General features: G+C 38.0%; 1 protein-coding gene and 1 long non-coding RNA gene across 2 annotated transcripts in view; both read right to left on the bottom strand.

The window, feature by feature from the left end:
- LOC134801148 (T-cell leukemia homeobox protein 3) overlaps nucleotides 1-12,704 on the bottom strand; it is a 62,387-nt gene extending 49,683 nt beyond the window's left edge. Inside the window, exon 1 of the mRNA XM_063773689.1 lies at nucleotides 11,149-12,704. Within this exon, the coding sequence (XP_063629759.1) occupies nucleotides 11,149-11,668 (520 nt within the window). The 5' untranslated portion in view covers nucleotides 11,669-12,704. The remainder of the gene's footprint in view (nucleotides 1-11,148) is intronic.
- Nucleotides 1-25,688, bottom strand: part of LOC134801192 (uncharacterized) — a 298,318-nt gene that overhangs the window by 213,497 nt on the left and 59,133 nt on the right. The gene's annotated exons all lie outside the window — the stretch shown is intronic.

Here is a 25,688-nt window from a genome sequence, read left to right as displayed (position 1 = left end):
TTTTATAATGTTTGATCGCATAATGTTAAGTACATTTGAATAGACATTGCACAAGTAACGAATAAATATATGCATCTAAGTTAGGTACTAAATTATGATTTAAATTGATAAAGACACCATATAAATTTTTAAACAAGTTGTATTTATCAATTATCATGTTTTAGCAAATCATTTATATATGTACTATTTTACGCTATTCTTATAATCTGTAGGTCTGTATTGTTCTTTTTCGCCCGTACTTAATCCTCCGACGGTAATCGCAACGCAAATAATCGTTTTTATTTGTTCTCCGGTTATAACATTAATAAATACATGTAGGTATTATCTACTTAATATTTCATATCAATAAATAATAATAAATATAAAATAAATGTAAGTAATATTTACATATTACTATTTTATTTTTTCTAAAAGCGTTATTTCTTTCATACACCGTCGGCTTTTCAGAAGGATCACAAGTCTTACCTAAGGCACTGGTTCTAAGCCTTCACTGAAATAAATGTAGCGATCAAAATTTACCATTTAAAAAAAATTGCGGTACTTACATGTATTAATTGTACAGCGTAGATCAGATAAACCATTTTTATACTTCAAAATTAAGATTGATCTCATGTACCTATTTATATTGTATACCCTCGCGTCCAGTTCCAGACTTTAATCAATTCTAAGAGTAGACTGGGAACTACTTAACAAAAACGTATCGGACGCTCGTAATTGAAGGTGTCTGCGGACTGTGGTCCAGTAATGGGACGAGGAAACGGCCCATTACCGGAACGACCGGCCATTGCGACAATTACCCTCTCTATTGATTCGGTCGCAAATCGGTGATGGAAAGTACTGTTACGAGTGTCTAGGATTTGTTGGCGCTTAATTGAACAAGCTGTGGGCTATTTGGGAAACGTACGATCTTGATCTTGTTCAGCAATGGATGGCAATGGCTAATAATAATGACAGCTTAGACAGCTTGTAAATTTACTACAAGAAATGCACGATAGAGGGCGCCGTATGTATATGTGAATTTCTTTAAAAAGATGATGTAGCATGAATAGCAAAGCCTTAATTGAATTAAATTGAACTGTTGAATGGAATTGCAAAAAAAATATCTTGGAATGCCTTTTTAGGGTTCCGTACCCAAAGTGTAAAAACGGGACCCTATTACTAAGACTTCGCTGTCCGTCTGTCCGTTTGTCCGTCTGTCTGTCTGTCACCAGGCTGTAGCTGTTCGTACGTTCGTTTGCATTGAAATCGCGCCGACTATATCGCTCACGTCTCACGTAGAACGCTACCTTTACGGCTACCACCAGTTTTGACATTGACATAACGCTCACGTTTACGTAACTTACTTTCTATGCATCTCGCTCGTACTCGCATATGCGAGCAATAGTGGAAGCGAGATGTACAGAAAGTAAATTACGTAGACGTGAGCGTTATGTCAATGTTGAAACTGATGGTAGAGGCTCTATCCAACTATTACTTAGTATGTACGTAGCAGTGTTCTGTGGCTGATTACCATTTTAGTATCTAGAAATTAAACTTAAACAGGAATTAATAAGCAACATAAATGCCTGCAGCACTAGTCAAGGTCTAAATAATTTGTAATTTTCCAAGCTACAAAATTAAACACATGTATTAACATTCTTTAACATGAAGCCATGAAAATAATGGCTGATTATTATTAGTACCAAGTACAATCTTGCATGTAGGTACATACTTTATGAATATTAATTAAGTTGAAATAGTAAAGTTAATATAACCCTAACCCTGTATCTGCCATTGGCCATTTCTGGACTTCATTACACTTAATTTAAACAGAAATGTAGAAACAATGTAATATTATGGTTCCATTGAATATTAAGAGTGGCTTTCTTTATACTTATAACTTGAATACAAGCAGAAGCCTTTTTTTTTACTCATTTTATTAGGACTTTATTTATGTCACTTTTATCATAAAGATACAGCCTACTACTACCTGTACCTACGAGTTAAAGTACCTACTATTTCCCAATAACTATAGCTTTACAAAAAGAGATATGTACAGTCAAAGAATTTCATTTTGTGACCCATTTCGTACCTTGTCACAGTGACAATCAATATTAAAGTCTCTAGGGACCTCATACTATTGTCACTGTGACAAAATACAAAATGGGTAGGAATTTATATTCTTTGTACATGTATAAATATGCCAATGTGTATTAAACCAATTAGAGCGCGGAACAGGCAAAATAGATGGTTTATTGTCTGTTTCAAAAACCGACCCATAGAGAAACGAAGTAAATTAGAAATTAAAAATTTATTTTGTAAGTATCGGTAAAAGGTATAATTTTATACCTGTAGCATACATAATTCTTTACTTTTCAATTAAAAAGTGTAGAAAAACAGCCGGTAGGTAGGTATAGCACCACTAAACTTACAAAAGTATTCATCTCCGTACGCTTGAATAATGAGGTACCCTAAACAAAACGCAAGAACATACTAACATAATAAGTTTTAATCGTATTTTTTTGCGTCAATAAGATCAAATGGTTTGGTCTAATATTTTTTTCCACACGAAAATAATCATTTTATTATTTGTGTAAAACTTAGTAATAAATAGCAAACAGTTGTATTAAAACAGATTTGTATTTAAAATAAAAAATATGTAATATATAAATCATTAATACAATAATTTAAAAACCCATAAAATGGTGGGGAAACATGGTGGAAACATAAAAGCTTATATACGGATAAACTTGTTAGTAAGTAGATGTCTTTATTACAAGAACCGTTGAATCTATTAAAACTATTTCTTTTTTTAACATTTATGCGTATTATTAAGATGTAAGGAGTGTAAGTTGTCCGTTTTAAAACTTGCGAATTATTACGCCTACACACGCTATCACTGGTACAGTCGCCATCGGATATATCGGAGCGGCCGAGGTGCTCAAAAATATCTGAACACGCACTTTAACGTCTTGTCAATAGAGGCGTGTTCAGATATTTGTGAGCGCCTTGGCCGCTACGATATATCTGATAGCGACTGTACCTACAGCTATCCTTTGGTCACGGTGCAATCATTATTAGCTGGTGGCTTATGGTATCAAGCTGTTAATGAAATAAAAACAAAAATAAAACCAGTAAGCGAAATGCGTAGGTATATCTCTCTCCTTCTCAAACCTTTAAGACTGAAGAAAATATGCATCAGTAGCTCAGACTAAAAGTCTGTACTTAATATGAAATCCATACAAACTTATTTGCATGTTTTGTGGTAAAATAATCCTATGGTACATTTTACAATTTTGCCAAGGAAATATTAACATTACATTTTAGAAAATATCGATTGAAAAGATACTTGATCGTCGGCCGTCGGCTACCAACACCTTTTACCGAAAAAATATATCTCCTATGCACTATTTTGCCAAAATTGACCCATTATCTTTAAGTATTTCCGGTGTCAATAGCATACACTATACCAAAAGCACATAAGAGACAAAATATCTACTTTAATTTTAAACTTAACGTTATCGGCACAAGATTAAAATCTCAATGAAATATATCTCGACGTGTAACTTTTTACTTTTTAAAGTGGCCGTGTTGATGCTGGACATCCGAGTGGGACACTGAGTAGGTGGTCGCAAAAAAATAAAAAAAAGGAAAAAAAAGCGGAACTCACACGCGCCGTCCCGCTATTAGCGCAGTTCGTAAATCACAGGCAATTGCCTTTCGAGTGTGATGCAAATTGCTTGTTTTTGTAATTCGATGAACTAAGGTTAGCTATTTTTGAGGAAATTTAAATTTTTAATGAGTTGATGACTGCGGTGTACCTACGTTATTACTTTAAAAAATTGCTGTCGTCATCAATTTTAAATTTACCTTAATTATCTAAGTAGGTACTTACATGAGGTTAAATATTCTAACCCAAATATAAAATCGAATGAGAAACTTGGTATTCTTATTTCTATATGACATATTTTCAAAGCGTGAATTATTAGTCCTACATTTTTTAGTCCACAATTAATGGCAAAAAACTGAATCAGTTTATATTTGATATTACACATAAAAACGACCCACTTTTCGCCTATCCCCTTTAATCCAGAATCCAATTGAGGTAGCTATATTTCCGGTGACTAAACACAAAGCGGAACTATTACACTGGCACTACAAAAACTCATACAAAAAAGGGTCGGCGACAAATTACAGGGCGCCAACAATCCCGACACAAAAAATGAAAAAACACACTTACGCGCCTTTCGTGTGTCATCGCACGCGACGGGGACGAGGCGAGCAAAATCACGTTAAAGTATGCTTGTTTCTTATTTCTGGGAACCTAATTCGAGAGTTGTTTTTTTTTTATTTTTAGGAAAATATCTTTATATATAAACGCGAGCGGCTTTGACGGTAGAAACAAATTAAATTATGCTCAAACAAAAGAGCGTAAAAAAATAACACTTTTGAATCGACAACATATATCCGCAAAATTCGTATTGTCGCGTATTTTGCATTTAAAAGTGAAAAAATTTCGACAAACAATACTAAAGGCTCAATTTGTTGGTTGACATTTGACAGCTATGCGTTGCGTTTAGAAACTGCAAACATGCTTACAAGTTAGGTTGGTCGTATTTTTTTTAATAAAAAGCAAGACGAATATTACTGTTTATTTGATGACTTTCCGGTATGTATAATGGTTATTATTTGCATTAAGTTTCGTTTCATATGGATATGTATACCGGTATAATTATTACATAAATTTGTTTTTAAGCCAGAACGTGCGATAGTCTGTTACGGCTTTTAAGACGATAGCAACACTGCCTAGACGTCAACGACGGCTGTTATTCGAAAATACTTTATCCGGTACTCCAGACGTGATAAAAACCTGTTAAATAGTGTATTGTGTGTGTTAACAATAAAAAATAGTCACCGAACATAGTGCAAAGTGCAAACGCCATCGTAACGTAACGAGATTTGAACTTCAAAGCGTTCCATGGGTGTATTGTGTTTAGTATAAACATCGGTCTCTCAGTTGTATTTTAATATTTCAGAATGATTCCAAATATTCTTACATGTCAAGGCACTACTAGCTACCTGGAAATGCAAGTGAAAGCAACCTTGAAGCAGCTGTGATAAACTAATAAGTGAGCGAGATGAAAATGACGTTGTTCAAAGAAACTTTGAGTTAAGTGCCAGCTGACTGTAACACACTCTAATTAAGTACATTGCCAGTGTGAAACAGTGCAAAAAGCTACAGTGTATTGTGGACATATTTAATAACTGTGCTTTAGACTATGAATCAAATTTGAGGTGTATCGGTGAATTGGAAAGTCAACTGCATAAAGCTAATAAGTTATCTCCGGAGTCAATGTAAGTTGAATATAAGATTAAATATAATAAGATATATAGATAGTATATATGTCGCAGTCAAAAGTGTGAACTGGTCAAAAGAACTTTTAACCGACAAAAACAGGCAAAACTGCTTTTGACTGAGCATGTTGGTCAAAAGTAGTTATACCTGAAAATCATTGGTTAATAGTAATTGTGTTGTGACTGTTACTATCAGTCAAAAGTACTCGCAGAGATAGGTAGGTTAGGGTTATTTTTTTGCTACGCCCAAAAAACTAAACTGTTCCCAGAGATAGGTAGGTTAGGGTTATTTTTTTTTTGCTACGCCCTAAAAACGAAACTGCTGCCAGAAATAGGTATGATTTTCAGGTAAAACTACTTTTGACCAACATGCTCAGTCAAAGCAGTTTTGCCTGTTTTTGTCGGTTAAAAGTTCTTTGGCCAGTTCACACTTTTGACTGCAACAGGTTGGGCTGGACATATGGCAAGGGAAGGTAAAGATAAGTGGGATAGAGAGGAAGCGGAATGGTATCCTAGAGATGGAAAAAGGAGAGAAGGGAGACCAATAATGAGGTGGTCGGATGACATAAAGAAGCATGCGGGACCTAATTGGATAGGGACGGCAAGGGATAGAGAGCTGTGGAGAGAGCTGGGGGAGGCCTATGCCAAGAAGGCAGACTGAAATAATTATTAAAAAGCAATGACATAAAAATTATTTAATAAAGTTACTAAGGAAAAAATATTGAAACTAATTGATATAAATGAAATGTGAATTTATTTAAATGTAATATGTGCTGAAATTTAATTTTTTGGTCAATAAAGGCTATTCTATTCTATTCTATTCTAATTTGACAGGTGACAACAAAAAAAATATTAATTCCTGCTAAAATTTCAGAGTCATAGTGAAGCATAGTACATAGTACCAAAACAAGGTTGATTTTTAGGGTTCTGTAGCCAAAGGGTAAAAACGGGACCCCTATTACGAGGACTCCAATATGTTATTAGATCAAAACAAATTATTTTCAGAAAATATTTAATTTAGGCTTAGGGATGGCGAGGCTCCATAAACCTTCAGTAAGTAGTGCATAAGTATCCTTGGAAAAATTCGACCTATGCCGCCGTGGGTGGCCCGGTGGCAGAATGGCACAGGCACCTGCTGCAATAGCAGAGGACGCTGCTTTGATTCCAGCCTAGGGCACTGGAGGCCTTGGTCACTTTTTAGGGTTGCGTACCCATAGGGTAAAAACGGGACCCTATTAAATATTAAGACTCTGCTGTCCGTCTGTCTGTCACCAGGCTGTATCTCAAGATCTCATGAACCGTGATAACTAGATTAACTAGACAGTTTCAATTTTCACAAATGATGTATTTCTGTTGCCGCTATAACAACAAATACTAAAAACAAATTAAAGAAATATTTAAGCGGGGCCAATGCAATGCTAGGCTGGATATGACTGATGAAATGAGTAAATTTTTATTAATATGTTTTAATATGACATGTTGGTGGCAAACAAGCATACAAGGCTGTTAATGCCGATGGTAAGTGGGAGTTTAGACTAGACCTCTGCTTCTCCAAGGGACTCACATTGCTGACCGAGTAAATTTTTATTAATATGTTTTAATATGACATGTTGGTGGCAAACAAGCATACAAGGCTGTTAATGCCAATGGTAAGTGGGAGTTTAGACTAGACCTCTGCTTCTCCAAGGGACTCACATTGCTGACCGAGTAAATTTTTATTAATATGTTTTAATATGACATGTTGGTGGCAAACAAGCATACAAGGCTGTTAATGCCGATGGTAAGTGGGAGTTTAGACTAGACCTCTGCTTCTCCAAGGGACTCACATTGCTGACCGAGTAAATTTTTATTAATATGTTTTAACATGGCATGTTGGTGGCAAACAAGCATACAACTCATACAAGGCTGTTAATGCCGATGGTAAGTGGGAGTTTAGACTAGACCTCTGATTCTCCAAGGGACTCACATTGTTGACCGAGTAAATTTTTATTAATATGTTTTAATATGACATGTTGGTGGCAACCAAGAATACAAGGCTGTTAATGCCGATGGTAAGTGGGAGTTTAGATTAGACCTCTGCTTCTCCAAGGGACTCACATTGTTGACCGAGTAAATTTTTATTAATATGTTTTAATATGACATGTTGGTGGCAAACAAGAATACAAGGCTGTTAATGCCGATGGTAAGTGGGGGTTTAGACTAGACCTCTGCTTCTCCAAGGGACTCACATTGCTGACCGGTTACAAATCTATTACACTCATACTAGGGTTCCGTACCTGAAGGGTAACTAAAAAACGGGAACCTATTAGCGATTCCGACTCGCACTTGGCCGGTTTTTCTTAGTAGGTATATGACATTTATTTCAGTTTTACTTCATTGTCCGTCTGTCTGTCACCAGGCTGTATCTCATGAACCGTGATAGGCCTAGGCAGTTGAAATTTTCACAGATGATGTATTTCTGTTACCGCTATAACAACAAATACTAAAAAGTATGGAATCCTTCGTGCGCGAGCACTTGCCCGGTTTGACATTTCAGGCTCCGTCACACAGGCGCGTTTCGCGTGCGGCGCGTGAGCGGGGCGCGCCGCTTTTTCATATAAAACGCTCAGGCCCGGCTCTGAAATAGCGCCGGTGTGACGGAACCTTTATTTCAGTTTACTCCACTGTCCCTCTGTCACCAGGCTGTATCTCATGAACCGTGATAGCTAGACAGTTGAAATTTTCACACATGATGTATTTCTGTTGCCGCTATAACAACAAATATTAAAAAGTGTTCCGTTCTTGATGGGTGAGTCCGACTCGCACTTATTCAGTTTTTTTTTGTAAACGAATTTAATATTAACGGATAGGCATTAATATTAAAGAATGTAATAGTAGTGATAATTTCCATACTTTCACTTTAGTGCCATGAAGGGTAGGTACAAAAGGGTTCCCTCTTTTGAGATTGGAACGTGCGCTAGGTTATAAATGCGGCCTTCACAGAACCGATCTGCGACCAGAAAAGTGGGTCAGGTTAGAACTGTGATCCTTATAGAACCAAACTGCAACCAGAAGTAAGTTAGGTTAGAACTGCGACCCTTACAGAACCGAACTGCTACCAGAAAAGCGGATTAGGTTTTTTTAATTACATATTTGTTTTTAGATATATCGGAATAGTAAATTAGTTATGATTGTATGTTACGGATTTAAAGTTTTCTGAGATGAGATAGGTTTGTAACCACCTTGATGAAGGTATGAAGTCTAAAAGTAAATAATTACTTAATTCAAAATGAGTATTACCTATTACTATTATTTATTTTACCCGAGCGAAGCCGGGTTTTCATCTAGTATTAAATATAATATTATATCAAGCCTATATATTTTTGTCATTCTCACACAAATTATTAGACATTTTAAAATAAACTGACAACTGATTCTATCCAATCATTGTACTATACCGATAAATACAAAGACTGATTATGGAATACTCAATATATATTATGTATATTTTTTTTACTAATTGTGTCACTGAGATTGGTAACAAAAAAATTAAACCTTAGATACTTACCGAAAATCGAAGGAATCGTTGTAAACCTTATTAACCTTATCAATTTATTAATAACAGTTATAGTATGAATTTATTTAGAAATCTTATACGTTTTTTGCATTACAGAGGCTCAATTTCAACTAAAATAAATACGATAACTTATATCGACCGGGATATGGACCGTGATCGGGAGCTCGAAAACAATACAAAAGGTAATCACGATCCATATCCCGGTCAATATAAGTCTAGTGAAACTAACCGTGAATCATTCAAAACTGTTACATATCGTCGCCCCATCCCAAACCAACATAACTGTAAAAAACTCATTTTTGAGGATAGCGATTTAAAGCTTAAAAAATTTTTTTTTTTTAAGTAGTAGTTGCAGTTGTATTGGTATAGTATACACACAGTGTTTTCAAAATGCATGTATTATTAACATAAATAAAAATAAAAAACTTGGCGAAAGTGATTCATGCATTGTTGCGCTTGCGTATGTTTTATCTCCAAACTTTTTTGCTGTTTACACTCAAATTCTTTTCTCCGACAGCACTGTTAACAAAATTTACGATCCTGGCCTTATTTTATTTAAAGTGAGTTGTAAGATAACAGTTTTACGGTTAGTTAAGTAAACAACCAGTTAAGTGTGGCTTTTAAGTAGTTATCTAATGAGGGCCAGCTAATAAACGAAAGTGAAGGATCGATATGAGGGACATGTTTTAGAAGAAATATTTTTATTTTAAGTGTTCTCATAGATTTCTAAGAACTAAGAATTCGTTGAAAATATATTTAGATAGTTGTGGTACCTATTTAAGTATTTGACAACTTAAAAAATTAATCTTTGGTCTTAATAAAATCTTAAATTACCGAAACAAAATCCGGGCCTCTCTTAAGTTTAATAATCGTTCATGCTTCTTTTAGAGGATCATCACAGTTCAAAGTCCGTTACAAAATGTAATGACACATTTTCCGCATATAACATTTGTAACTATGTTATAAGTTTATAACACTTATAACTTATTAATAATATTTTTTTTACACAACTCTACATTAAAACTTATCTAAAAAAGCTAATATTAACAATGTATCAATATAAAAAACCTTTCGAGGAAGTTTGACAAATTTGGTAAAACACCACAAATATACCTAGAAGGTGTGGTAACTGAACCAGCTAACTGTAAACAAGTCAAACGTTTAACGTGATTGGTCAGCACATAATATAAACATCCGTCAACATTGATCAAATCTGATAAACAAAATGAAGCAGACACCATCGCCGTCATTAAGATACGTGACAGCGACTGCTTACAAGGCTCGGTAAGCAGTCGCTGTCACCGCAAATCTGTCAAACCAACAGGGAAGTGGTCGGGCTACTGGAGCTTCAAGTAAATAAAACATAAATGAGCTGAGTAAAGGTGGTATAACCGCAGAAGTTTAAAATCTAATGCCTGTCTCCATTTCTAAGGTGTTTGCTTGTGCAATTGGGTGAAAATAATTGAGAAAATTTGGAAAATTTGATCGTTTAAAATAGCAAACAAGATCATTTCATCTATTATTCTTGCAATTATTAATGCGACAGTGAATATTGTTAGAAGGTCTACATCAAACTAGCACATAGGTAAAAGATTGATTTGCGAATAATTGGTCGGATTTGTGGCAGCATAACTTCAATTGGATATTAATCGTTTTGGTGAAACTTGAAGGTCCAAAATTGTCGTGTTGAAAATATTATTGAAGACGAGTATTTTATTAGTAAAGTGGTGAGGTAGACTACTATTAGGGAGGCTTTGAGGCTACTCCAGAAATCAGTCTAGTGATGAAATGTTTTGGCGACATTATTTGTTACCAATAGCGATTCGATTAATAGGATTATAAGGTAACTAATTACAGTGAAAGCCAATGTATCGTTTAACTATCATAACATACAAGGGCTTATGATTGTCGACAGCCGTGTAGCGATAGATCAAGTGTCAGTAGTCGAGTTTAAATGCTGACACTGTGACAATCCACCGCGACTTCGAAAATCAAAATATATCATCTCTCTCACTGTCACTGGAGAAAGAAGGTGAAATGAATGAATGGACGAAGAGACGGATACTAGTGAATAGTAAATTAAAATGACTCGCTGATGATGTACCGGAAACAAGCTATGACGATAAATTGATACAAGGCTTAACACTTTAGCTCACAAGCTTCTAAACGTCATGTTTCCTCACTTGACAAAGTCGGGTCCCAATGAGATCTAATTTACATGTTGAAGACAGAAGAAGGCTGATTAAAACATTACTCACCATTCAGTCTATCCTTAACGACCTGATGCGCAAACGCCGCCGCAGCCGCCTGCCGCATAGGATCCAGGGCCACTCCCCACGCTCCAAGCGCCCCTAGCGCCCGATGAGCTGGCACCCTCACAACCCCCGGGTTCCCAAACCCATAGCCCCCCATACTCAACCCAGGCCTCAACAACCCAGCTGAGTACAACCCAGGAGGATGTGAAAAATTCAAAGGTATCTCCTTCTGATCATCTTTCGCACTTTCTGATTCCGTATCCTCACTTCTATCACTCTCTCCTGAATTCCTCCGTTTCTCTATATCTTCGAAATGCTTCCCTAATAATCTAGATATACTGAAAGGAAGATTTACTCTAGGTTGCGTAACTGTCATATGGTCGTTTGGGCTTGGATATCTTTCATGATAGCTGTGTTCAGAATTCTGATCATCAGATGCTATACTTCTGTCATGTCCTGATAGCCTGCTGTCTGAGTCTACGTTGATCTCTTCTTGATCATCATCTGAATGCACTGAAGACATGGTTATAGTTTTTCTTAGTCTTTACAAACAAAAAAACACTGGCACTAAAAGTCGCTTCACCGACAGGAAAACATTTTGAAATTCGAACACCGGATTTAAATTTCGAAAAACAACTGAAACGCGCGTTCCAAATTTGAATCGAGCTCGGTTCGCGCGACCGCCCGCGGCCGAATCGTCACACACAATATCAAACAGAACGAGCCAATCAGCGTTGCCCCCTCTCTTTTCGATACTGCGATAGTTGACCGCACAAACGCCTCAACTATGCCCGTTGAGTGGAACAGTTTCGAACAAAAGCTTAATACGATTTCCAAACATAAAAACTCGTTTGGACTCACTAACTTAAACAGACGATTCGTTCCGTCCCTTTCAAGGGGAGTCTCGCTTCAATTGGTTCCCCCCTACACATCCATTATTGCTGCATTTCGTGCCTTTTGCTTATCGAAATAAGATCTAAAATGTGTATGACAACTCTAGCAGTTGCCACGTTCTAAGCAAGGTTGTAAAAGGTAAAGTTAACCAGAAACCGTCCGTAAAAGCGAGACGCCGCACACCTAATTGGTAGGCTTAATCGCGCGCTAAAACGAGACAAACATATTTCTGTCAATGGGCGTGACCTTTTGTACTGTAACGCGTCGTTTAAATCTAGTTATGGCCTGACAAATGGTGTACATATTAAGGGGGGGCAATGTTAGGAAACTATTTTTGAATCTTTTAAGACAGTTAAATTATTTATGCTGGTCGGTCGACCGCCCTCCTATAGTAGACAATGCACTTTATAATAAAATAGATCCCGAGTTCCATGTTATGGCCTGAGATAGGACGGATAATGTATAGAGGAAGATAGCTTCTTTATGGAATTGACTCCGACAGTTGGACTGGAAAGGGTATATTGTTTGCGAATAGCGATTTGCTTTTACAATAATTCTGCCGATCGATTTGAGGATGAAGGTTTATGATTATTTGAGTTGTGGCACTTTGGCGTGGTGCTTTTTTAGGGTTATGATTGTACTGAATGTACTAATCGTAAACAGTGCAGGTACTTATTGTATTGTATCTACTGGGTAAAAGTGCTTATTAAAAAAACTAGGAATAAACTGTTAAAATAATGTAGGTACCTAGTTATTTTGTTTAATTATTTACTTGGTTTGCTGTTTTTAATGTAATTTAATTTAGCGGCCTATATTATAAAAATAAGTAAGTAGGTACTTTTTCTGGAGGCAAAATAGTAAACAGTTACAGTATTATTGTTCTTATTTAATAAAAAAAAATTGGACATTGTAAACAATTTCGTTATAATAGGTACATTTAGGGTAACCTGGGTACGATTGTGCCAGTTGTTACTACATGTACTGCAAAGTGGTATTATCTACCTATAGCGCCGCATCTGTTTGTGAAGTGTGATAAAGTAAAATATAAAATGTGAATAATATGCGTAGGTACTTAAACAATTCTTCTTAAAACCTATCTATTCACTAGCATTGCATTATTTTGGACTAGGTTATAGACACGTATAATTTATTAATAATTATTTAATTATACACCTAGCGATGATTTTAAATCGGTAAAAATTATCACCAGACATAAATTACCTATTAATTATGATAATTTCAAGTGTGATCAAATGTCGCAATGGCACAATGTGAATAGGAACTGCATTATGTTACGACTAAAGGATGACTCACGTTGTACCGGGCCGTGTCCGGGCCGGAGCTTCCGGCGCTTACTTTTCTGTGACATGACAGGCGAACACGTGATGCTTTGCATAGAAAACGATGCGCCGGAAGCTCCGGCCCGGACACCACCCGGTCTAACGTGAGTCATCCTTAACATGCAATGCATGCATGTGAGTCATCCTTAACATGCAGTTCCTATTCACATTGTAAAGAGCTTGTAATATGTGTGTAGATAAAGCAGTGTAAGTAATGTAGGTATACCTATATTAGGGATGTTGCCTGTATTTAATATAAATAATTTCACACCATGCACGAAATAAAGCACCAGAAAAATAAAAAAAAAGCCTAAACCCATCCTAGACCGCAGTTATTTTCATCCAAATTTAATATATCAGAAAGAAATATAAAGAGTAGGTAGCACGACTGTGACGTCATTGTTCTGTTTTTCATCTAGATTCTATAGTGGCTAATCGTTTTGACAATTCGTAAAAAGAAACTGATTTGACTAGTCAGTCAACTACCCGATAGGCATTAGAGATGCAACGGATAGTTGTTTGGCCGGATACCGGATACCGGATATCCGGCCTGCCCATCAGCCGAATATCCGGTATCCGGCTGCCGAATATACGGCCGGCGGAACTATACCTACATTTCGGTATTTCAGGTGCGCATTGTGCAGGTTTCGATATTTAATTTATTTTAAATTTTTATTTGACCTGTTTCCTAGTGAACATTCGCGCGAACTCATTTCTATAGTTCGTTTTTTTTAGCATTAGAAATAAGGTAAACAATCTTGATGCGTCTTTTAATTGAAAAACACATTTTAAAAATAAGTTACGGCAAATATGTAACAATTATGAATGTAATACGATCATTTATATTCTTCTGCTTTCATAAGTAATAGTTATTGATTTTTAAAAAGCGTTTTTCAATTATTAGACATGTCAAGATCGCTTACCTTTTTTCAAGTTCTTTCTAATGCTAAAAAAATGAACTATAGGTTCGAAATGCAAGTCAGTGGAATGTTTAAATTGTTTTATTATAATATTTATAATAAACGAGTACGATTATGACCGTGACTGTTTCTTAAAACTAATTTTGTTTACTCAGAAATCAAGCAATGTTACTATACGTTATCCGGCCGGATAGTAGGTCACTATACGGTATCCGGCCGGATATTAAAATACTGGCCGGATAGGCCGGATACCGGATAGTCACCGAATATCCGGTGCATCTCTAATAGGCATGCATACAGACTCGTGTGATGCTTTTATGAAAGTCGGTTATTTCTCAGAGAACTCAGACTTTCTCCTTATTCAGAGAACTTTACGGGCCCGATTTAGTTAACTTATGTTTTATCCCTTTCTTTCAAATACATAAGTCAAAATGACAGATAAAGACAAACGATTCATAGCTAATTCAGGCCAGTAGCGCGTTTATGAATAACGCCATTATTGTTTAATACCGCCAGCCAACATGAAGATAAAATTCAACTTTGTCATCAGAGCTGGTGCATGCGGTGGTATTGTATATTTATTTTTATTAATATGTAGTAACGTACTCATATACCGGCAATAATCAGAAACTCTCTGTGAAAATACGGTTCTTGAGTTAAGATCCATCAGCTCAATGACAGAAATACACACATAACAACCTTCAGTTTGTCAACCCTTCAGGTACGGAACCCTAAAAAGAACCCTGCAGCATCCTAATTGCGGGGCATTCCACAAAAAGGTCTACTATGTCGGTGACGTGACGCGTATGGGAGCTACCTTAATAAATAACTTACAGAAATATGTATTACATAAATATTAGTGTCCGACCGAAGGTTCGGTTTCGGTTTCGGTTTCGGCCAGTTTCGGCCAAAAATTCATGTTTCGGCTGTAGTTTCGGTTTCGGCCAAAAAACGGCCGAACCTTTCGGCCGGGCCGAAACTTACGAAATGGTACTTCGGACAAAGACCAAAAGTTGGGGAATAAGTAGGACAACAATATTAATACATATCTACATATAGGTACTGATTCATGTATAGGTACAGAAATTAATTGGTTTATTATAAAACACAATTCCACTAATCAGAGGGCCACTGGACGGTCGACGCAGTCTTAAGAGGCTGTCAATACCTATAACGCGCACACTGTCTAATTGTATCGAAGTGAATGAGATAGCACTGTCGCACGTAGCCGTTGGCCGAGTATCAGCTCGGCCCGAGTCGAACAATGTCTTTTTCGCTCTTATATAATCATTTTTCTATCTACCTCTAATGGCAAATTTTAAGCGAGGCTAAAGGCTACGCTCAACTCGGGCCGCAAAGTTGATTTTCTCAATAGTTAATATTTTGCGAAGCTGAACAGCTGACTATTGATTAAAACGAATAAAAAACCCTTAAAAGTGTCCCCAGTACAGTTTTTCATACGAATGCTCGACTTTAGCCTCACTTTTTACCTCAATTTACCATTTGGTTTGTGTTCCACATGTCCTCTACTTCAGCTTAGCCTTTGGCCTCGCTGCGCCATGCTCGGCCTGCGGTCTCGCTTTTTAATACAATGGACATTGGTTGGAGTCTGTGCTTAACTACTTATCCTGAAGCCTGAAGCACGGCTTTGACTTCGCATGAAAGTTCGCCTCACTGGGGCACTTCGGACTTTTAGGCCCAGGTGTAGATCGGTACCCGGCCTTGCGATATTGTTAACAAAAAACTTCGCGCTCGCTGCGCTCGCGTTTTTGGTTGACCCTGTATCTACATGTTAGCTTGACTGGTGAATGAATAGAGTTAGACCAAGAAAATTCTGCAATGATTTTGATAGCATACGCAGTGCTACTAGTACAAATGTTATTTATACGTCATAATTTCATAGAAGTTTTGACGTTTAAAGTAACACTTGCACTGCATGTGTTATCAAAATCGTTGCAGAATTATCTTGGTCTAACTCTAGTAATTTTCTTAAAAAACTGCTTAAGTAACATCAATTTCAAGGACATTGGGTGTTGACACTTGACAGCCCCATAATATGGGTGTAAAAGCGGTTTTATGACATTATTTCAACGATTTTAACAAGTCTACAAAAGTTTCGGTTTCGGTTTCGGTTTCGGCCGAAACTAGAGCCAAAGCCGAACATTCGGTTTCGGTTTCGGTTTCGGCGAAAAAACATGTTTCGGTCGGACACTAATAAATATACTCGTACTATAAAATTTAAATAGCAGGAGTTCTAAGGTCCCGTTTTCTAAGGGGACCTTGCATTTTGGAGACAAAGCAAACCGCTTGGAACAGGTGTTCCTGGGGGTGACCTGAGCTGATTAAGCCCGGTTGCCAAGAGGTTCCCCCCAGCAGGTGGGCAGGGGAGGGGGGAGAAAAGTGCCTCCGGCGCGCCTCACTCTAAGCTTAATATCTGCATACATCTCGCAAATATATCAAGTTTGGTGTCATTTTCGTATAATTCGAGGATTTAGAATTCATTTCTGTGATTAAATTTTCACTCACCCATACAAAAAATTCGAAAAATTCAAAATTCGAAAAAAATCTTTAGATTTGTTTTCCAAAATTCTCTACAAAATGTATACTATGAGGATTTGCTCTAGAAAAAAAATACCTGTGAATAGCCCAGTTATCCTATGTTGTCGCCGTGAGATGACAGCACTTGGTGACGTCGATTGACGTCACATCCGAACGAGCAGAGTGGGGCCGACGGGGTTCTCACGCCACCAAGTTGCAGTGGAAGGGAGAAGACCGGCGCGCCACACTTTTGTACTTGACTTCGAGCGAGAATGTTGTCTTGATTATTATTGTACTTTGTTGGATCAAATTAATTATATTGATTATTTATTGCGACCCTTGGCTTTCATTTTATATCAGAAGTGCTCGAACCGCGCCATGGCGCCAAAAAGAAAAAGTAAAGAAATAAGTCGTAGAAGTAGAAGTAAAAATAAAAATTCTCATAAAAAGCGTAGATATAAAGACAGTTCGACCTCGGAGTCAGGCACGTCTCGAAGCAGTTCGTCGTCATCATCAAGTAGCAGCAGCTCGGGAGACAGCAGGCGACGGCGGCGGAAAAACAAGCGAAGTCGTAAGCGCTCCGAGACCGTGAGTCAGAATGCATTATTATCCTCGGTGATTCCTGAGTTTGATCCTTTGATTGATGATATATCTATGTGGCTCAATGTTGTGGATGCTAATGCTCGGGCTTTCGGATGGTCAGATAAAGTAATTAAATATCAGGCGTTACAAAAGTTACGAAATACTGCGAAAACATGGTATGATTCGTTACAAAAAAATCGTACGTGTTGGACTTCTTGGGACTGGAAAGATTGGCGCAATGAAATGTTAGACACTTTCCAAATAAATCGAAATATGCATACGTTGTTATCGGATTTAATGAGTGCTAAACCCACCGAAGGGCAGTCCTTGTACGAGTTCTACTTCCAACAAAAAAGTAAGATTGATCGGTTGCGGCTATCATTTAAAGAGAAAGATGTGATTTCAATTATAGTAGGGACTATTGGCGATAAAAATATTTGTACAGCGGCTGAAGCTGGTAATTTCCAATATTGTGATGAATTAGCTTCATTTTTACATGGCAAAATATATTCGACGGTAGAAACGAAATTGTTAAATAAAAATAATGCAATCAATGTTCCGTCTAAACAGCAAACTTCTCGGTCTAACAATAGTGGGTCTGTTTTTAGAAAAACAGACCAAGCCAGTAATCAGGGCTCGTTTAGTAACGAGCATTCGCAAACCAAAATTACTTGTTTTTCTTGTGGTGAAGTGGGGCACAAAAAGATTGATTGTAATCAAAAAGACTCCTTGAAATGTAACTTTTGTCAGAAAACGGGACATTTAGAAGCGGCATGTAGATCTAAACCGAAAACAAAGACCGAAAAGTCTGCTGAAGTGAAGTTTATTAGTACATCTAACACTAAAGAAAAATTTTACAAAGAGGTGTATTTAAACGATTGTAAACATCAAGCTTTTATTGATATGGGTAGCGCATGCTCGTTAATGGAATCAAATTTAGTTGCTAAGTTGAATTTAGTTCCGCGGCGGTTAGACGGACCGGTTACGCTCACCGGGTATAAAAAAGAGATATGCAGTGAGGTGACGGAAGTGGTATCAGTGATGCTCAAATTGGATAAGGTCCAGTTAGAGGTAGATTTTTATGTTATAAATGAGCTATCTGGATGTGACACGCTAATAGGTAGAAATTTTACTGAAAATGAAAATATTATGTACACTCGAGTGGGTAATACATTGATGTTCCAACCAATAACAAAAGAACAAATTTGTTTGATTGAAACATCGATGTTCAAAGCCGATAATGCTGAGCATATTGAAATTCTAAATGATCTTTTTACAAAATATCCGAAATGTGTAGCAAATGACTTATCCAATTTGGGGAAAACATCATGCGTTGAGCTTGATATTGAAGTTACCACGAATAAGCCCGTGTGTCAGCGACCATATCGTATGTCGGAATCGGAAAAGAAAGCTACACGGGAAATAGTTGACGATTTATTGAAAAATAATATTATACGCGAGAGCAATTCACCGTACGCGAGCCCGGTTTTATTAGTTGATAAACCTAATGGTCAAAAACGATTGTGTGTCGACTATAGACAATTAAATAAGATAACTGTAAAGGAAAAATATCCGATGCCAATTGTAGAAGATTTGATAGATCGAATGCGCGGTTGTAAATATTTCACGTCCTTAGATTTGAAGTCTGGATATTATCAAATTAAAATTAAAGATGATTCTATTCCTAAATTTGCATTCATTACATGTGATTCAAAATATGAATTTTTAAGGATGCCGTTCGGGGTTTGTAATGGGCCTGCAGTTTTTCAGAGGTTGATGGACACGGTATTGGGTAAACTTAGATTTGGACGGGTTATATGTTTCATGGACGATTTATTAATAGCGACGGAGACACTAGAGGAAAACATACAATGTCTGGAGTCCGTTTTGAGTATTTTACAAGATAATGGATTAACAATTAATTTAGAAAAATGCAATTTTTTTCAAAACAAGATAAACTTTCTTGGTTATGATATTTCGGGCGAAGGAGTCCGACCAGGCACAAAAAAAATTGTCAGCAATCAAAGATTACCCAATACCAGAAAACGTGCATCAAGTTAGGCAATTTCTAGGGTTAGTAAATTTTTTTCGAAAATTTGTAAAAAACTGTGCAGTTTTATGTAGTCCTTTGACGAAACTGTTGAAAAAGGGTATCACATGGGAATGGGGCGATGAGCAAAATAAAGCTGTAAACACATTGAAACATGAACTATTAACAAACGCGCTGCTTACTATATTTGACCCCAAATTACCGATTATTTTATATACAGACGCGTCACGTGATGGGATCGGATGTATTGTGGTACAGGTTACTAAAGATGGTGAAAAACCAATTTATTTCTATAGTCGACAGACAACGGACGAAGAAAAAAAATACCACTCGTTTGAACTCGAGTTTTTAGCCATTGTTGTGAGTTTAAAGAAATTTAGGCATTATTTGTTGGGAAATCAATTTAAAATCGTGACTGATTGCAATGCGGTAAGGTATACTATTATGAAACAAGAAATAAATTCTCGCATAGGTAGGTGGGTGTTACAAACACAGGAATTTAATTTTGATATTGTGCATAGGCCGGGGAATCAAATGCAACACGTAGACGCGTTAAGCAGAAATCCAGTCGGTAACTTCGCAGCCCCTGTTAATGAAAGTGTGATGGCAATTAATGTGTTGGAGTCTGATTGGCTATTATCAGTACAGTTGCAAGACCCTAGTATATGTTCAATTAAAGATATTTTAGCGTCAGGCGAGGCCGAGTCGCATAAGCAAATTTTTAACTGCTATGAATTGCTAGGGAATAAAGTGTATCGTAGAACTGAGTATGGTAGGAGATGGGTAGTACCCAAACAATGTATATGGCAGGTAATAAGGGCTAATCACGATGATATAGGGCACTTTGCTGTGGATAAGACGATTGAACGCATAAAGAGCAAATATTGGTTCTCTCATATGAAGAAAATTGTAACGAAGTATGTAAATAATTGCGTAAATTGTATATATGGTAAAAATGTTCACGGGAAAAAGGCTGGTAAATTGTATCCGATACCTAAATATGCTAGGCCTTTCCATACGTTACATATAGACCACTTGGGGCCCTTTGTTAAAACAACACAAAAGAATACCTACTTATTAGTTATTGTTGATTCGTTTACCAAGTTTGTATTTATAGCCCCGGTACAAAACACTAAAAGTAAATGTGTCATAAACGAATTAAAGAAGATTTTTAAAGTATTTGGAAACCCCAAGAGAATTATATGTGACGCTGGAAGTGCGTTTACCTCCAAGTTGTTTCGTGATTTTTGTATTGAGGGTAAGATTAGGCAACATGTCATAGCTACAGCGATGCCACGTTCGAATGGACAGGTCGAAAGGTACAATCTTACAATTTTGGAGGCTTTGCGGAGTAAAGGAGCAGATACCGATAACAATAAATGGGACACTCATGTTACTGATATCCAACAAGGTATCAATTCCACAATTAATAAGTCTACCGCCGCTGTCCCAAGTGAGGTATTTTTTGGATATCGATTGCAAACTGATTCCGACAACCTTGTTGACGATATTAAGCAAGCAGTAGATGTAACGGCCTTAAGAAAGAAAGTAGATGAAAACATAAAAATTGCTGCAGAAAAACAAAAACAATTATTTGACGCGAAAAGAAAAGAAGCCCGAGTATATGCCGTAGGAGAGCTAGTTGTTATTAAGGTACCTAGTCAAAGCAATGACGGACAGAGTACGAAATTACTTCCTATTTACAAGGGACCATTCCAAGTTGTAGAGGTACTAGGTCACGACCGGTACAAAGTGGCAGACATGCGAGGCGCTGAGAGGACCGCAAGGCGATACGAGGGCGTCACGTGTGCAGAGAATATGAAGCCCTGGGTTCGTATCGCTGACGCACAGGTTGACGAGGGCACCCCGGATGTGTAAACCGGATGTTGTCAGGTATGCTTTGTATCAATCATTAAAATGGTAATAAAAACAAATAACATGTTTTTTGAAATAATTTTTATTACATGAAATATAGTTTACAATTATTGGACATCATTACATATTGCAGTAATTATTCTATGGATTATCTAATTATAAAAACATAAATCGTGTCTAATGCATAATGCTACGAATATGTGTATGTTACAGTGAAGATTAGCATGAGATTGGCCGCTGATGGAACAATAAAGCTAATAAAAACTGTGAATACAATATCGTTCATAATGCGTACATGATAAGTGTTATTTTTAATGTGTGTACTTGAGTTTATTGACCGATGAAGGAATAATAGACTCCTGAGCACACATTAGAAGAGTGAGCGTGTGGGTGTCAAAGCTAGCCGATGACGGAATAGCTAGGACACGGTGGCATACCTCACTCTTTGAAAGAGGTAAAACCTTACAAGTATGAGGATGATGAAGACTAATTTGTTATTTTCTTCGCAGCATATGCATCAGACTTGAACGCATTCGGGACGTAATGCGTACGTAGGAGGGCCGGATGTTGTCGCCGTGAGATGACAGCACTTGGTGACGTCGATTGACGTCACATCCGAACGAGCAGAGTGGGGCCGACGGGGTTCTCACGCCACCAAGTTGCAGTGGAAGGGAGAAGACCGGTGCGCCACACTTTTGTACTTGACTTCGAGCGAGAATGTTGTCTTGATTATTATTGTACTTTGTTGGATCAAATTAATTATATTGATTATTTATTGCGACCCTTGGCTTTCATTTTATACCTACTATACAGAATAGTAAACTTGTCAAACATTTTTTTTCATAACTCTGTTAAAAAAAAATGTTTTGTGTCGCGCGGCGTACCTGCATTGTAAGAGCGGTATGCAACGTTTAGGATTTTTAAGTATGTTTAGATGATTTCTGATAAGTTGTTATTCTTCTGGTGGTAGATTACATTAATAAATGACTTCTGGACGTGATATATATATACATATATAAATTAAATATATAAATAAAGATGTTGGGAAAACTTTCGCTAATAGAGTTAAGTATTATAAATGTGATAAAATTAACATTGGAGATGTTTGACAAAAAATGCGGGTTAAAATAAGATATATATTGTTCGTAATTGCCATTACATGCCCATGGGACTGTGCATTTTAGGTTTTTTTAACGCAGTTGCACCTCCTTACGCATTTTGTTTTGCAGCGGCAACGATTAAGCTCTAAACAAGCAGCAGCCGCCGCAGGTAGGCTTGTCCATATGGGCTCCCAATAACCATGTTGTTTGGACCAGCCCCAGTCAGCAGGGCATGGTGGCTGTTGCTGAGGGGCTATAATCTGTCCCCAAACATAGACCAAATCCTACACCCGAACATGCGACACAACTGAAAACCGCCGTGTCGCCGAAATAATTTTCAACCAGGTTGACAAGGTGCAGAAAACCCTAGAGGAAAAGCAAACCGCTCTATGTGCGTTCCTTGATGTTGAAGGTGCTTTCGACAATACGCACAAAGACCATACTCAATGGTATGAAATTAGAGGGAGTAGACGAAACCACCAGATGGGTACATACCATGCTCTCGAACAGAGTAGCCACTCTGACCATCAATACTATATATAGAGCATGAATTTTATACCACTAAAGGGTGCCTACAAGGAGGCATTTTATCCCCACTATTATGGACCCTAGCAGTGGACCAACTTCTTACAATCATGTCAGGCCAAGACTTTGATACACAAGGATATGCCGACGACCTTGTAGTCATCGTCAAAGGCCCTTGCCTCAACACAATATCCAACCTAATGCAAGGAGCTCTAAACACAATATTCAATAGAGAAAATGACTTGTCCATTAATCCGAGCAAGACTGTAATAGCCATTTAACCATTCACAAGGAAACGGAAGCTCGATAAACTCACAAAACCAAGACTTAATGGACAAATAATACCGTTCTCGGCAGAGGTCAAGTATCTAGGGGTCACCTTCGACCAAAAGTTAACTTGGAACCCTCACCTGAGAAACATTATACAAAAAGCGAAAATGGCCATGTGGTCATGCTGTCGAATGGCAGGAGCAAGATGGGGCTTAAGACCCAAATTGATATGTGGTTATACACAGCGGTAGTGAGGCCAATTGTCACCTACGCCTCCGCAGTCTGGTGTAACAAAACCAGCCAAAAGACAGCAATAGATACTCTAAACAGCCTGCAACGCACGGCTTGTTTAACAGTACCAGGCGCCTACTCCTCGACACCGGGAGCGGCCCTAGATGCACTGCTGGACATCATACCACTCCACTTGCAGGTGCAAAAGGAGGCCAAGCAGTGCGTCTACAGAATATACACGCTAAACAGGCAAAAATGGCGCTCTCAGGCGTTAACCAATCTAAAGGCCTGGGTTTTCGCGAATAGAACCCCTAGCATGCCCACTGATGACACGCACACCAAATGTCATCTCATCAAACTGTACACAGTAGATATACCTCCTAGAGACAAATGGGTCAACAAGCAAATGTACGTCGAAGAGGGAAGCCACATCTGGTATACAGATGGTTCCAAGAAAGGCAATGATGTAGGATGTGGGATCTATGGTGAGAGATCTAAGCTCAGAGCTAGCGTCAGCATAGGCACACTGGCCTCAATCTTCCAGGCAGAAGTCTTCGCCATCAACAAATGTGCGGAGATCAACCTGGATAGAAACCTAAGACACCAGCATATCTACATCAACTCAGAGAGCCAGGCTGCTCCGCTGGCACTAGAATCCCTTGAGTCAAACTCAAAACTAGTCCAGAACTGTAAAACAAACCTATATGCACTGGCTTACTCCAACAAAGTTACACTTAGATGGGTACCAGGGCACTCCGACATTAACGGAAACTAAGAAGTGGACGAACTTGCTAGAAAGGGCGCAGACACACCCCTGGTCGGCCCAGAACCCTTCTGTAGAAGCACAAAACGAGATGCATATTCTCTGCTCAGCAACTTAGAAAAAACGAGAGCAATCGATTGGTGGAAGTTCGTTAAAGGACAAGAACACTCGAAAGCTCTGATCAAAGGGTTCAACAGCAAAACTGCTAAGGAGCTTTTAAGACTCAAAAGGCACAAAACCTGCGCGGTGACCAGAATGCTGACTGGACACTGCAAGTTGAACAAACATATGTTTCAAATTGGGAAGAAACAAGATGCAACATGCAGGTTCTGTCAGGAGTCAGAGGAGACTGCAATGCACATTCTCTGTTCTTGTGGACTACTAATGTCAACAAGAAGTACCTACCTAGGGCGACACGTAGTGCAACCCTATGAGGTACAAAACATTACGGCCCAAAGAAATTGGAACTTTCTGGATGCAACGGGCATTAGTAATGAACTTAAAGGGCCGTCACAATAGATCAATGCTGGTCAATGCGACACTCAAAGGCCCACAACACCACAGTATAATAATAATGTCCCGCGGGGGCAGCTTGTGGCGAGTTGACGGTGAGTGGCGACACTGCGGACCCCTATTCCAGAGGGCCCTGTCATCTGGCCCTCGCCTCTGTGCTTGCCTTGATTGGCCGGCCAGAATGGAGAAGCAAAAGGGGGACCTATGCTCCAGGTTGGAAGTGTAAAATGTCATAACGCCGGCGGCCTGCTAAACGGATTACCGGGATCTGGCTACCGCAGACTCACCTCTCGACAACCTCACAGCCACTCCAAAGTGTTGCCCTGTTGTCGCACTGTGCGTGCGGCCATTGCGGGGCCCACTCAATGAGTTGGCGAGTCACCAACCACCTGTCATTTACAATTTTGAGACTGATTGTCACGGCAGACGTCCGCTAGTCTCTCCCATAGCCCATTATCCGGTCCATCCAACTTTCAAATCTATAGCCCATGACCTTAGTTCCCATCGCAGCACAAAAGTGCTGCACTGCAATAGTCTTTGCACCTGGCGGGGACCATCTCCGGATGTATCACATTGTGCGTTCGGGGATAGTATCCACCACATGTATTCCTTGCTTTTAGATTAAAGTGCCTTAAAGGGCCTCTGCGCTGTTGGCTTCGGCCCCACGTACGCCTCCCAAAGGTCCGGGACCCCATGGTCCCGAGATATGGAAAAGACATACAAATAATAATGTTAATTTTATCACATTTATAATATTCATATTCATATTCATATTCATTTATTCATAAAATTACAAACTTTACATGTCAAAAGGGTTATTAATTAATTAGGTCAATTTCAATTAAATTACAATTCATTAAAATAAAATAAAACAATATAAAAATTATCAATACAATTCAAATAAATAAAATATTAAATTAAGTTTCGATTAAATCATAATTA

Source organism: Cydia splendana, chromosome 21, assembly GCF_910591565.1.
Source record: "Cydia splendana chromosome 21, ilCydSple1.2, whole genome shotgun sequence".
NCBI classification, from domain to species: Eukaryota; Metazoa; Arthropoda; class Insecta; order Lepidoptera; family Tortricidae; genus Cydia; species Cydia splendana.
This window is presented reverse-complemented; position numbering and strand designations above follow the sequence as displayed.